This window comes from Cyanistes caeruleus, chromosome 15, assembly GCF_971803275.1.
Source record: "Cyanistes caeruleus chromosome 15, bCyaCae1.hap1.1, whole genome shotgun sequence".
Taxonomy (NCBI): domain Eukaryota; kingdom Metazoa; phylum Chordata; class Aves; order Passeriformes; family Paridae; genus Cyanistes; species Cyanistes caeruleus.
Genome location: NC_141715.1, coordinates 5,478,557 through 5,492,296, shown reverse-complemented (window position 1 = coordinate 5,492,296; position 13,740 = coordinate 5,478,557). Strand labels below are relative to the sequence as shown.

Here is a 13,740-nt window from a genome sequence, read left to right as displayed (position 1 = left end):
TCTCCTGGTGACTGTCATGTGAAATTTGTTTGCTTTGTGAATATCTAATTACCATGCTGCTGAGTGGAAATTTGGTTCTATTCTATCATAGAAATGGGAGGAGGAGAACTGAAGTGGAATTGCAGGTCAGTTTGTAACACCACAGGTTCTTCTATCAGCTCTGATGGCATTTTGTTATTGGTAGCTGGCAGGAGGTAACAGGCAGGCAGTTCATGGTTCTTCAGGGTCTGCTTCAGTCCCTGGGCCTGCAGCCTGAATTGCTGTGGTGAGAAATGGAGCTGTTCAGCTCTAGTCTGTCTTGTACAAAATGAATTGTTGGTCTCCACCTAATTCTTGTAGCTTGTGGACACCTCTGCTGTAAAAGCTGTCTCTGTGTCTGTATGAACAGATGTAAAGCTGTCCTGTCTCTCAGTAATAAATGATCAGCTCTCATCTGGAGAAGCAGAGGATGGCACATCCCTTTGCTGGATGCTTGTCAGAATGTTCTTCACCTGCATATTTGGTAGCCCAGCACAGCAGTGGAACATCAAATACTCCTGGGGAAAGGCAGAAGGCAAACTCCTTTGTTTTGGAAGAGAGGTCTCTTACAGGTGCAGGTGGGACTGGAACAGGTACAGAGTCAAAAATAGTTGAGTTTGGAAAGGACATCTGGAGATCATCTAACCCAACCCCTCTGCTCAGCTACAGCAGGTTTCTCCAGATCTTATTCATTCAAGTTTTGAAAGTCTCCAAGGATGGAGACTCCATAATGTCTCTGTTCTGCTGTTCAGTCTTTCTGTTAGTGACCTAGTTTAAAAAAAATAATTAAAAAAATACCTTCTGCTTAAACAGCATTTCCTGTGCTTCAGTTTGTGCCCAAGGACTCCCAGGTGCTTTTCTGCAGAGCTCTTACAACTTATCTAGGAAACACCTGTAAAAGAATACCTCTAAAACAAACTAATTGTTTGCATTTATGTGCTTCTGGGAAAAACTGATATCATGGATTTTTCAGCCTTTCCCTTAATGTCAAACATGGTAGGATTTTTACCTTTTCACCCTTTGCAGCAATGGAAATTCAAAAATTATTCAAGACATTTGAAGCTTACTGTGTGCAAGAGGCTGTGACTTAATTGCTGAATGTCATTTAAAGGAATCATCTTGTGGTGTACTTGGGGCTGGCTGTGTGCACAGAGGAAAGGGTACACACCACACAGGGTTCATCTTATTTTATGTCTGAGCTTGACAGAAATCAGTGATTGTGGCTAAGTGCTTGAATTTCACATAAAACTCACGTTTCAGCATTCAATTATTTGCATATTGAGTGACAGCCTGTTCTTACTTGTTTTTAAGATTACTTTGGTATAAATGACAGTGTTTTAGAACAAATGCTGTCCCTTGTTGAGGAAGAGAACTGCAGCATCAGTCATCTCCAAAGCATGAGTTACATGCAAAGCACTGTGCTGGTACAATAATAAAGCTGGATGTGGCAGCACTGAAAATACTGCAGTCTCCAAACATCAGGATTGTTCTGGAAGTGTTAACCGAGCTGGGCCCTCTGCCTTATGGTGTTGCATGTCCATAAAGTGGCAAAGCTGAGCATCCTCAGAGTAACCAGGCAGAATCTGCACCTGCCACTGGGAGGTAACAGCAGCTTTCAGCCCAAGTATTTGAATATATTTGACCCAATATGACAATGGCATTTGTAAAGTGAACCTTCTGGCTTTTACGTTAAACACAGTCTGGTTTAGGGAGTGGCTGTCCAGGAGGCTGTGTAAATACATCATTGGCTGCAGTGGATTTCAAGGAGACAATTTTGTTCTGAGGAATATCTATGGGAACTCATTTTCCCTTGGGTGGTCATTATGGAGATTTTGGCTTTCAGCTTCATCTTCCAAGATTACCCTGTTACCTTGAACCTCATCTTAATTTGTGAAAACTTTTTTTAAGGAGTCTATTCTATTTATATGTTCAACTGTCAAATTTATTTTTTATTCCTTCCCCATTTTCACTCCCTTTTTCCTTAGCTGTGTGTGTTCAGCAGGACTTTGTGCAGTCAGACTTGGAGCTGCTCTTTGGCATCTGGGAGGCACCGTGAGCCTGGAGTGTGTGTGTGGCCACTGCTCATCTTGGAAAGGCAGCAAAGGGCTTTTAGGCCTTTTAACAGAGGAGTCCTAGGAGTGTTTTCCCCAAGCAGTGTCACCTCAGCCCTGGGTTTTCACCAGCATTGTTTGCCCTCTCCCCTCATGCACCACTGCCATGGCCCCGCCCTGGAGTGGCCCTGGATATTTACACACTCTTGGAGCCCGTCCTTTCCCAAATCAGAGGGGAGACACAACCAAATCCTCCTTTTTCCCTTAATAAATAAATCCCTGTGACATTTTAAACCTCTCTTTATATTGCAGTACAGGTAATTCTGGAGGTACAGGACAATCTGAATGGAAAACCAAATGAGAGTGAGGTAACTTGGCTGAACCATGAGCAGCATAATTTGGTCTGGAGGGCAGAAGTCACAAAGTAATGTAGTGAGAGAGAAGGCAAGGGGTGATTAATGTGTCATTTGGTGCAGCAGCAGGTATATAGCAAATACAGCTCTGTTCCATTAACCACATCTGCCAGGCCTTAATTGAAAGAAATCATGTTCTTAGTATCTGAAATAGAAAAAGGTTTAATACTTGAATTCTTTTTGATCTTTAAATGGAACAGTAAAGGATTTATGCAGCTAAAGAGATTATCTTTTTATCTTTAGGTACATGCACTGTAAAAGTAATTTTTTTTTTCTCTTAAATGCACTAAAGTGCATCTGGAATAGTACATCTCAGAATATGGAGTGACTGTGCTGGGGACAAAGTGATGACAGACTTTGTTGCTGAATTATCAATATGTTTATCTTAAAGCTTTTTACCATAAAGTGTGGAGAAAAGAAGACAAAGCCAAGCTCTTTTGGGCCAACTGTGCTTTTCCACAACCTTTTTTAAAGTGTTGCTTTCAGGTCTCTCATAGAAGTTGTGGTAAATACTGTCCCAAACAAATGATAAAAAGATTATTTTTGTAAATTAATTCATTGCAGACCATCTCAGGTCTGTTTAGACATATAAAAAATGTCCTTGAAGTAACAGTCAGAGAGACAGATCTCCCTTTGTGTGAGTGGAAGAAAATTGGTTCTTCTGGGTGGAGAGATGGGAAATTTCTGTCCCAAGCTGCAGGATGACACCCAGGTAGCACAGCAGAGCAGGGACATGGGTGTAGGAGTGAATTTGTGCACTCACCAACACTCTTTCCCAAAGGGAGCAATACAATAAAAGGTGGTGCAGATGTCCCATTTTTGCTATTGAGAGGAGAGTAATTTGTTATTCTCCATTTCTGACAGTGTCTTGTGGGTGTGGGATACTTTAGATAACAGTGACAGAGTCTGCTTTGGATCAGAGTGAGATGTGGATGAGATTCAATTTTATGTTTTCCCTTTTTTGAGTATTCATTTTTAATGTGTCTTTAATGTCTGTACTCATGTATTCCCTTCATAAAGGGATTCCTAAAAACCTGCACTGTTCATTAGGCAATGGCTGGGGAGCATTAAAAGTTTATTCTCTAGTGTTTTAAGAGGCATGAGGGCCTATTGTAGTTGTTTACTACAGCTTTGTTTGTGACAGCCTGGATTAACTTAACAATCATCTTGTATTTATTTCTCTAAGATCAGTTGCTGTGGCTGAAAGATTCTTCTAGAAAGGAGAAGAGGTGGCCTTAAAAGGTCGAGTTTACTGTGACCTCTTTCTCAGCTAATTATTGTGTAGTGAAGGATGTCTGGCAGTCTAAAGTTTAAAAAAAATAAATAATTGAGCACAGCTTCCATTACAGCTCATTAAGTAAATCTCAGTGCATTGCTTGCTACTAAGAAACCCTACACATGTAGCTTCTGTTAGAGGAACTTTGCAGGAAAACAGCTTAATTTTATTCTCCTCACCTTGAAGTACATGTCCTCATCTGCTAGGAGTCAAAAATCTAGATATCTGCCAGCTGCAGTGCAAATCAGCATTTTAATGCTTTACAGCTGCTTCTCTATAGAAGTTAATTAGAAATGTGATTCAAACACCCTCTGCCAATATATGATATCTATTACTGGTAATCATAGTTTCTGCTATTTAAACCTGCATTTGGAGTGGTATTAACAAAGCAGCTGTTCCACACAGGGACTTTGATAAAGGTGGAAACTTCTTCACTTTGAGAAAATTGGAAGCTAAATGCTGCTTCAACTGAAAAAAATAAAAGTGGATAAACCAAACATTCCTTTTCTAGTTTTAATTGCAGTTAGCTTTTCTTAGTAGAAAAATGCCACACAATTCTCTCAGTGTAGCATCAGTTCCTGGGGACCACTGTAGTCTGTTACCCACAGCAGGGATGCACTGATGGAGCACAGGAGTTTAACTGTGCTGAGCAGGGGGAAGCCAAGGCTCCAGATTTAAAAGCAGGTGTCAGTCCTGCCCTGTCCTCTGTCTTCCAGATAAAATTAATGTGTTACTTGAGAATGGTATTGCCCACAAGATGGCTTAGTTTTGATATCAGTACAGCTGTGAACAGGCCTGGATTTGTGCTTCAGGATTTAATAGATTTATTGATCTTTCTAGCAGATGTCACTGGCTTACTCTGATAGCTGCATTGCTTGTGAGTAAAGTAAACCAGAGTGCTGGGAACTGATGGTGAAGAGGTCTAGAAGAATAAAGTGTGAGTTGGTAAATTATACTTCTGGCATGGCAGAGTTTGTTACTGCAAGTCAATCGAGTGTGTTCTCCCTGCAGCTGTATTGCTAATTTTTTCTTTGCCTAATACATTTTTTTCTGTTCTCTGACACACAGGCTACAGGATAAACCTTCTTCTGCTTTGTCATTCATGGTTCTTAATGTTTAAGCATCATTGTAGGACAAAGATTATCAGTTAGTTTTCCAATATTCCAGTTTGGCTGCAACCCCAGAGCAAAAACTTTGTACTTCTCTGCTATTAATTTTAGGCTTCATAGTTGTTCTTCCTCACTTAGACACTTGAGATCAGAGCCTGTGGGATCTGAAGGGGTGCATTCCTACCAAATCAAAGGCACTTTCAAGTGAGTTACATCTCAGGCCTAACAGACTGTTCTCTAACAAGACAAAAGTTTGGAGCAGATTTCTCTGTCAATCCTTGTGCTCTTTCTGGAATATTTCCTTTTTTGATGATTTGCACAGAGCAAATACTTTCAGGCCAATAAGTTCTTTGCCTCTATCAGCACTATTCATGTACAAAGCCAACTCTCTGAGGACTGGTTTGTTTTGGCTTCTTCTTTTCTTTTTTTCCCCAGCAAAATTCAGTGACTTTTAAGGCTTTAATCTTGCAGCTTTGATACGTTCCAAAATGTAAGTAAGTTCTTTCAGTAAGAACTTAACACTTCATCTGCCTGCATCTCTTCAAATGATGGCAAGCTTTGCCTTGCTGTTGGTTGTAGGCTTTAGGTTCATGTCACAATACACCGTGCAGAATGTCACTGGCAGCAGTGGCTGTATCCTGACACCCTCCCTGGGCACACAGGAGGCTTTGGAACAAACTTGTGAGATGTTTTTGCTTGTCTCTCCAGTGCCCAGAAAGCAGTTGATGGTGTAGGTTCAATGCAATTAAAGATTTTTAGAGTGCAGGTATTCCTTTGATTAAACAACTGGACAGTCAAAGCTACTGATGTGGCCTTAGGATGATTCATTGGGTTGAAGGCAGTATTTGGGACAGTAATGCCCTTCCTTACCAGTCACCATGGATACATCAAACTTGAGCTGAATATTAAGTGTACTGCAAGGAATTCACCCCTGTTTTGCAGCTACAAAGGCTGTGTAGGCCAAAACCTGCATCTCTCCAGTGTGTGTGTGCCAGCACAGCAGCTCTGAGGTTAAAAGCAATCAACAGGAAATGACTGAGTCACAAAATACCCTCTTTAGATGAGATGTAGTCAACAGAAGAGGGAAAAACCTAAGAGGGTGCTTTAATCTTGATACATATTTAATGAAAGGGGAAGGGAGAGGAGTGAACTAATGAGAATGACTTGACTGTTTCCCCTGGGAGAGATGGGTTCTGGTAGAGGGGGGAAAAACTGGTCTTGTGGGTTGGCCAGGAGGTCAGTGTGTGGGAATTACAAAATGATGTATACACCACAGGTTGGCTGCACTGCTCCCAAGGAACAAAAGGTGTTTAAACCTTTACAGCATGAGGGAAAGATAAGTAAATGGATTTTTCTGGATTCCCTCAGAAAGCAGCAGTTGGAATAGACTCCTTTACAAATTAAACTTTGCTGAGAGATTGAGAGGTTGTGCTGTCAGTAAGATGAACACTCCCTGTGTATTTCCCTGCTTGGAAATGCAGCTTACTACCTTTCCTTGGGGTCTGGGTGTATTTATATACTAATGCCAGTAAGTGTGAATTTTCCCATTTTAAAATCACACCTTTGTCTCTGCACTGAGTGCTAGTGTCTCCTGAAGGATACCTGAGCAGGGTTGGGATATCTGCTGTAGGGAAGAGGAAGCACTGAGAAAGTTCCCTTTGCAAACTGAGGGATGGACTGATGGCACAGGCAGGACAGCAGAAGTTTATGCACCTGAGTTTATCACAGCACAGGCTCACACCACTGGTCTTTTCCCCACTAACTCACAATCTGGCTTATGGCTTGGGCTCCATTCTTCCACTTTTCTGCACTTCACTGTACCTGAAACAGGAGTTTGGTTTGAAACCATTTAGAAAGAGAACAAAACCAGTAAGGTTTTCAGCAAAGCCTTTAAATCTCTGTTGAAGTCCAAACCATGCTATGTTATTGTGTGGGGTGGTATACATTCAGCCATTGTCCCATGCACAGAAACCCTTTCCCCTGACAATTTTTTGTTTTCAAAGTTGTGCTGAGACCCAACACTGATGCAGAATGGGCAGTGGGAACTGGGCCCCCTTTCCTTTTGGAGTCCACTCCAGAACTGTAATCAGTGAAGCAACAAATATTAATTCTCTCCCTTCTCAGGCCTTTTCCTCTTTGTAAGAAGATTCAGCTTGGAAAGCTGTGATCAGCCTAATCAGTTTTCTATTACTGAGGCTGGTGCTCATAGTGCAATTTGTTAAATCAATTTATTATCCTCCCAACGAACTTCAGTGATCAGAGTGTGAAAACATTGAAAGAAAATTAAAACTAGTGGAAGTGCTGCCTGTTTGGATAACAGCACATTTTCCTGTTTCAAAGGATTACTCATCTGCACCAAAACAGGGAGAGAAGTTAATTTCAATGATTTAGAATCTTCTATTTCAGGGAGGCCTGGCTTCCACATTATGATGAATTCAGGAAGAAGTATAATTCATTTTTAAATTGTTAAACAGCACGTTAGGGCCAAGTATCCAAGTAAAAATGAATGGATTAGTTTGTAATCTTCAGCAAGCGTGTCTGTGTGTGGGAGGGTAGGGATGGCAGGCTGGGGTAACCTGTAAACAAATGCTAGATGCATGCTGGCACTCCAGGCTTTGGCGTTGGAAAGCAGCCAAAATAACCTGCAGAGAAGAGAAATGGTTCTTTTCTGCCTAAAATGGAATTCTGCAGATCCTCCAGTCCTGTCCTCCTGTGCCCTTCAGTGGGAAGAGGAGGTTCCTTGGATTTTCAGAGTCCAGTGGCTCTCCCATCTCCACATCTTCAAGCTTCTGAGTGTAAACTCAAGCAAAGCAGCTCAGCAGGTGCCAGAATCCTGTAGGACAGAGGGACCTTTGGTGTTACCAGTGGCAGCTGAGTAACGTGGGAAGGTGTCTGGGAATGTTCCTGATTTCTGCAGTGCTGTTCCCTCTGGACTGGGTTGATGATACACATATGGCAAAGGCACTGGAGCTGCAGATGTGCTGTACAGTGTAAAATTCAGAAACCAAAGCTGATGGTATCATATGAACCATGAAATGTTGCACTGGCAGGACAGAAGTGTTTCATTCATAGTTCTTTCTCAGGACATAAATCACTTTAATAGTTTCAAGTCATGGCTGATATTTTAAATTTGTTGGGTTTTTTCTTTTCTTATATGGCAAATCCCTTCCCTGCCAAATACTGCAGAGCTGTTACAGGGACCATAAACTATTTAAAAAAAACCAAAAACTCCTTGGACTCTTCTGTCTTCCTCCAGCTTCTACTTACGCTTGTTTTTGAATTTCTTAGGTGCCTCTTCAGGTGGCAATGTTGGAATGAAAAGTCAGCTGGATATGAGAAATTCCAATTTGGGAAAGTCCTTGCCATGCTACAAGTGGTCACCAGATTAGAGGGATCTGAGGCCAGTAGGAATACAGTAAGACCACCATAGAAATTTGACCCTAGGGGGAAAAAAAATGCCTTATTTTGGCAAGTTTAGGGCTGCTTTTGTAAAGCAGGCTGCCTGTTAAACTTCTCTGTCAGCTTTATTTACAGTTCAAAGTAAAGAAAGCGGCAGTTTTTGACTGTACTGTTAATGTATACACTGTACATCAACTTTATTGCAAAGTGTTTTAGCAAACTACCAGAATAGTTTTTAATCTGCAGATAATCTTACTCTCATTTCTATTTTTGGACTGTGTTACTTTGCCCAGCATAGGCACAGCCATTGGAATCCATCCAGTTCACCTAACAACTTTCATTAAAAAAAACTGCCCTTGTAATAAAAATTACTCAGTGTGACAAGATTCCATAATATATTTTCTTTAAAGCTTCATTAAATTTTGTAGCAGTTAATGGCACTTTTTGGGTTTTTTTTCATTTTATTTTAAAAGCAAAATTTGGCTTAATTGTGACAATATTTGAAATAGAATTAAATAACTATTTTCTAAATGGGTGCATAGAAGCCAAGCTGTGTGGCAGGAATAGCACAAGGTTAAGGAAATACAAAATCTATTTAAAAACCACGTTTTACTGAGTTTTGTATATTGTGAGGTTGCTCAGAAGTCTGTGACTCTTCAGTTAGGCAAAGCAGATGCAATAAACTCTGCCCACTTGCAGTTCATGATAGAAAAGTCTTAATCTTACAAGATGCAGTGACCAAAAATGGATTTTTCTGCAGCAGCTGGGAGGAGCAGCTTACCAGAGCATCATCCCTCTGATCCCTGCAGCACCTGCAGCTTTTCCTTGTTCTTCCAGCCATCAGGGACATGATTCCTGATGTGTGAGGCACTTGACCAGTGCAGCAAACTGCAGGCTCCTCACTGCAAACATGGAATGCTTTGGTAGTTTCTTACTGTGGAAATGTAGTAAAGAAGTGCTGTGGAATCAAATCCAGCTTTTGGGAATGCAGTGAGAAGTCAGTGGATTAGACTCTCTGCTGACTCTTTGCAGAGTACTTACCTGAGGAAACTCCAATCTCCATTTTTAGCTGCTTGTTCATCAATAGATACAAATCACCCTGTCCTCAGTCTGTGTAGCAGAGCAGCCATCATCAACATCATCATCACAACTGATACAGCCGAGTGCAGTGACTCTGTGTTCACCTTCTGGGATGTGTGTGAGACCCCAGGACATTCCAGTGCTTGGTAGCAGGCTGAAGGAGTCACTTCAGCTGCACCAGGTGTCACCACAGATGAAATTGCACCACAAACCAGAACAGTTCAGAAAGGCAAGTGATGCTGAGATGGAAATGACCAACACACAGGTGGTAGACTAACCTCTGGGATCTTTCACAGTCTCATTTTCTCATTTTAATCAAAATAAAGAGCTGAAGAAAGTCTCTTTATATTTTCCATTGGTTTGGAGCTTTGGATTTTTTAAGACTTTCCAGTGCTTTATAGGTTTGGCTTGGATAATGTATTGTGTAGTCTGATCTTCCAAGTGTCTTCTGCTATTATCAATCTCTGGCTGTTGTTAGGGAAATCACACCGAGAGTGTCTGTTTGACTGTTCCCTCCATTATTATAACGAGCACCAGCAGCCACTCTCATGTTTATCTTGTCTTGGGTACATTAAGTAAAGTCTGCATCCTGGTCTGGGCGTAGCTGATTTATGCTTGAAGTGAGGATTGTTTGTTCTCTGTGATGAAACAATCTTTTGTGACAAGCTAACAATGGCAAGGGATGAGCTCTGATGTTAAACAGTGGGAGCTTTTCTTTTCTTTCTTTTTTTTTTTCTCCCTTTCCTCTTCTCGTTTTAAGTCTACCCACTGCCTCAGGAGGAAGGCTGCTACACTAATAATATGTCTAGTCTCTGTGGAAGGCCCTTATTTGAAAAATCTGTAATTGAGTGGACAAAATTTCTTGTTGCTTGAGAGGATCTATTCAGAAGAGACCTGAAAAGGATGAGGGAAAAGCACACTAGACATCAAGAAGTCCTAAGGGCTCTATTGAGAGGGAAACCTGTGTAGGTATTGTGGGACAATTGCACTTGTCAGGCAAAACACTAAAATGGATCTGTGAAAAAAAAAAAAAATCCTGGGGAATGTTAAACAAAGCTTTGAACAGGGCAAAGAGCTTGCTGGGAATACCTCAAAAGCAAGGAGGTGTATTTGGGTGATGTTTGAAGGAAGGCACATGATGGCTGCTTCAAAGAGCAGGCACAGAATGTGCGTTACCACAGGGCTTCTGACCGTTCTCACAGTTGCCAGGTCAACACAAGGCTGAGAGCTCATAACTAGGTTAAGTTTATTCACTCCTTTGCTCTTTTCAGTGAGCTGTTCCATTGCCCAGCCTCCCTGGTGCCCTGTTCAGGGACACTTTCCTGCTGTTGGCTTTTCCAGCCCCAGCCTTTCATGCCTCCTTTGGAAGCTGAGGAAGATGTGCTGTACAGAGTGGAGAGGATGTGTTCCCTACAGAAGGCAAATAACCCCGTGAGGGTATTTGTATTTCAGTGATTGCCTCTAGTCAAGTTTATTGTGTGAGATTTTAAGAGTTGCCTGCTTAGATGTAACATACTAAGTTTTGTCTAGTGAGGCTTCTTTCCTGCATCCATTGCTGGCTGCAGTGGGGCATTAATGAACAATCCCTGGCACCCTCTGAATGGGCTTTGCTGTCAAAACTTCAGATGCCTAAAAGATCAACCCATTAGTGATGAGACCAGCATCAGCTCAGCCTATTTTTAGGTTTTTCTTTGCTTGCTTCACTCTTTGATGTAAAGACAGCTGTGTTCCCCTCTCTCGTTATGCAGACCAAACTTTTTATCTCCACTTTGGAACAAGCTGTCCATTGTTTTGATCACTCAGTGATCTTTCTCTGCAGCTCTCTTGTTTGAGTTCTTGTTAATCATGGTGACTGCCGCTGCCTGTGTTAATTCAGATGTGGCAGCAGTCCATGTTCAGTAGTGTAAATATTTCCATATTTAAATGCAAATCTCTGATAAGCATTTAAGGAAGCCATCCCCATACACACTGTGGCTGTGCCTCCCTTGCAGCTTGGATGGGTGTCTGACTAGGCTTTTTCCTGGTTTTTATTTATGCATGAATGGATTGTTATGTTGTGTGTTTTGAAGAAACCACACACAACTTAAATGCCCTGAGTGTGGTTTACTTCTGAAAATGAATTCCCTTGTGTATTTTCTAAGTTTCAGTGGTTTTCCACAAGTGTCCAAGAATCCTGACTCAGGGTGTGACAGCTGTCTTTTTATTCCTTTTGCTTTTCCTCTGTTGCTTTCTTTCTCATCCTATACTCTTTTTTTTTTTAATTATTTTTTTTTCTCCTCTGTTTAATTGCTTCTTAAGCTTTGGAACATCTTCAGAAGTCTTGCTTAGGCAGTTATTTTTAGACCTTCAAAAGAAGTAATTTTTACTTCCTTTTTCCTGTCACTGCATTTGTTACCTGTCGAGGCCATACTTCCAAAGACATCTCCTTCTGGTGAAGCTAGAACAGCATTTTTAAGAAATTGGTTGTTCCAGTGTCCAGATATCTCCTTTTCATACAGAACACCTGAAGAAACGCCTGGAGGATTACATGGCGCAGTTCCCGAACGTGCGGATCCTGCGGACCAAGAAGAGGGAAGGGCTGATCAGGACTCGCATGCTGGGAGCCTCGGTGGCCATCGGGGACGTCATCACCTTCCTGGATTCCCACTGCGAGGCCAATGTCAACTGGCTGCCACCTCTCTTAGGTGAGTGGGAGTTGTTGGAATCGCTGCTTTCCCCTCGTGCTGTAAGTGGATAAAAGAGGTGAAATATAAAAGAGAGAGCAAAGCAACCACAGGACTCAAGTGAATTGTTGGCAACTTGTAGTGGTTAGTATGAGATTTTTTTTCTGTTCTGGAGTCCTGCACTGTGCAGTAACCTTGTCATATGCTTTTGTTAATTAAAGAGCAGAAATCATATTCTTCTGTTTCCTCATTAAATGAAATCTTAAATAATTTACAGCTTGCTAGAAGAGTAAACTATCACATGGTCATGCAACAGCTTGCAGAGAGGAATGGCTTTATGATACAGAAAAGATCTTCAGATATAGTTTTTGAGTAGCTTTTAAGGGTTTTATCTCCTGTATAACTATATTTAACTTCAGTCTGCAAGGCTGTGAAAAACACTTCTTGTGAATGAGAGCTGCTGGTGTGTATTTGTAGAACATGGGCACCCTTTCCCAAGGCAGCACTCCATCTTTGAGGAGGTGTCAGTTCTCTCCAAGGATGACTAATTGAAGGGACAGTGCCGTCTGGTTCTGGTACCTGTCTGCCTCCAGCCGGTACCAAACTCCTTCCCAGCCCTGCTGCCAGTGACCTGTCAGAGCTCTCTGAGGTGTGACTTGCTCAAATAGGCTGTGGCAACAACAGCCAAGCGGAGCTTTAAGAAGAGAGTCAGATTTTCCGCCAGGATTGATGGATGGTTTATCCTGTTGCTTTCACTACACTTTATATCTGGCAGTAGTTTGAAACATTTGCAGCTTTACGAGCCCCAGGGAGGGAGGACAGAATTAGCTCCAATGCCATTTAAATGAGAACACGAAGAGGATGCTTTGATTTTTTTAAAGCACAGAAAGGATTTCTGTGAGATGTGTTTTGAAAGCTGAAACATCATTTTATCGCCTCTACTCTGAGAGCTAACTTCCAACAAGAGGCCATCTCAGCAACAAAGTATTTAAGAAATTCCAGATGTTTATGCAGGAATTTACCCTGTGTTGTATTATTTGGTTGGAAGAAAAGATTGGAGGGGAGGATGTAACACTTGCATTTCTTGACCCTGCTGAGAGCACTTACGCTATTAGTCTGAAACGCTTCCTGCCAGGTTCTGGTGTGGCAGTTAGAGCTGGGTGGTGCAGTGGGTTATTCCCTGGATTTGGATCTGCACAGAGGGGGTTCACATCCTGGTCACTTGTGGAAGTGAGGATTGCTCATCAAGTACAAGAGGTCTGGTTTTAGCCTGGCAGTCAGTTCTCTGTTGTAGCGTGGCTGTGTCTTCCCATTCTGCTTCTGGGTGATGGGTGCCTGGTGTTTTTCTCAGGGATTGCAGAAGTAGCAGATAAATTGATATAAATTCAAGCATCTGCTCACAAAAGAAAGAACAGGAAGAAAGCTCTGTCATTCTTGGACAACTTCATATTTTGATGCTCTTTTTTTGTAATTTCATGGTCAAAGGAACTGTCTGGTGCAGGTTTTCTAACATATTTCTCCAATCTTCAGATCGCATTGCCCGAAACCGCAAGACTATCGTTTGCCCAATGATTGATGTTATTGATCACGACCACTTTGGATATGAGACTCAGGCTGGAGACGCAATGCGAGGGGCCTTTGACTGGGAGATGTATTACAAGAGGATCCCTATTCCTCCTGAGTTGCAGAAACCTGATCCCAGTGATCCCTTTGAGTAAGTTACTGAAATGC

General features: G+C 41.8%; 1 protein-coding gene across 2 annotated transcripts in view; it reads left to right on the top strand.

Moving 5' to 3' along the window:
- GALNT10 (polypeptide N-acetylgalactosaminyltransferase 10) overlaps positions 1–13,740 on the top strand; it is an 81,929-nt gene that overhangs the window by 47,281 nt on the left and 20,908 nt on the right. For both annotated transcript variants that reach the window (XM_086851268.1, XM_086851267.1), the window contains exons 5-6: positions 11,845–12,030; positions 13,540–13,723. In XM_086851268.1, the coding sequence (XP_086707394.1) occupies positions 11,845–12,030; positions 13,540–13,723 (370 nt within the window). The remainder of the gene's footprint in view (positions 1–11,844; positions 12,031–13,539; positions 13,724–13,740) is intronic.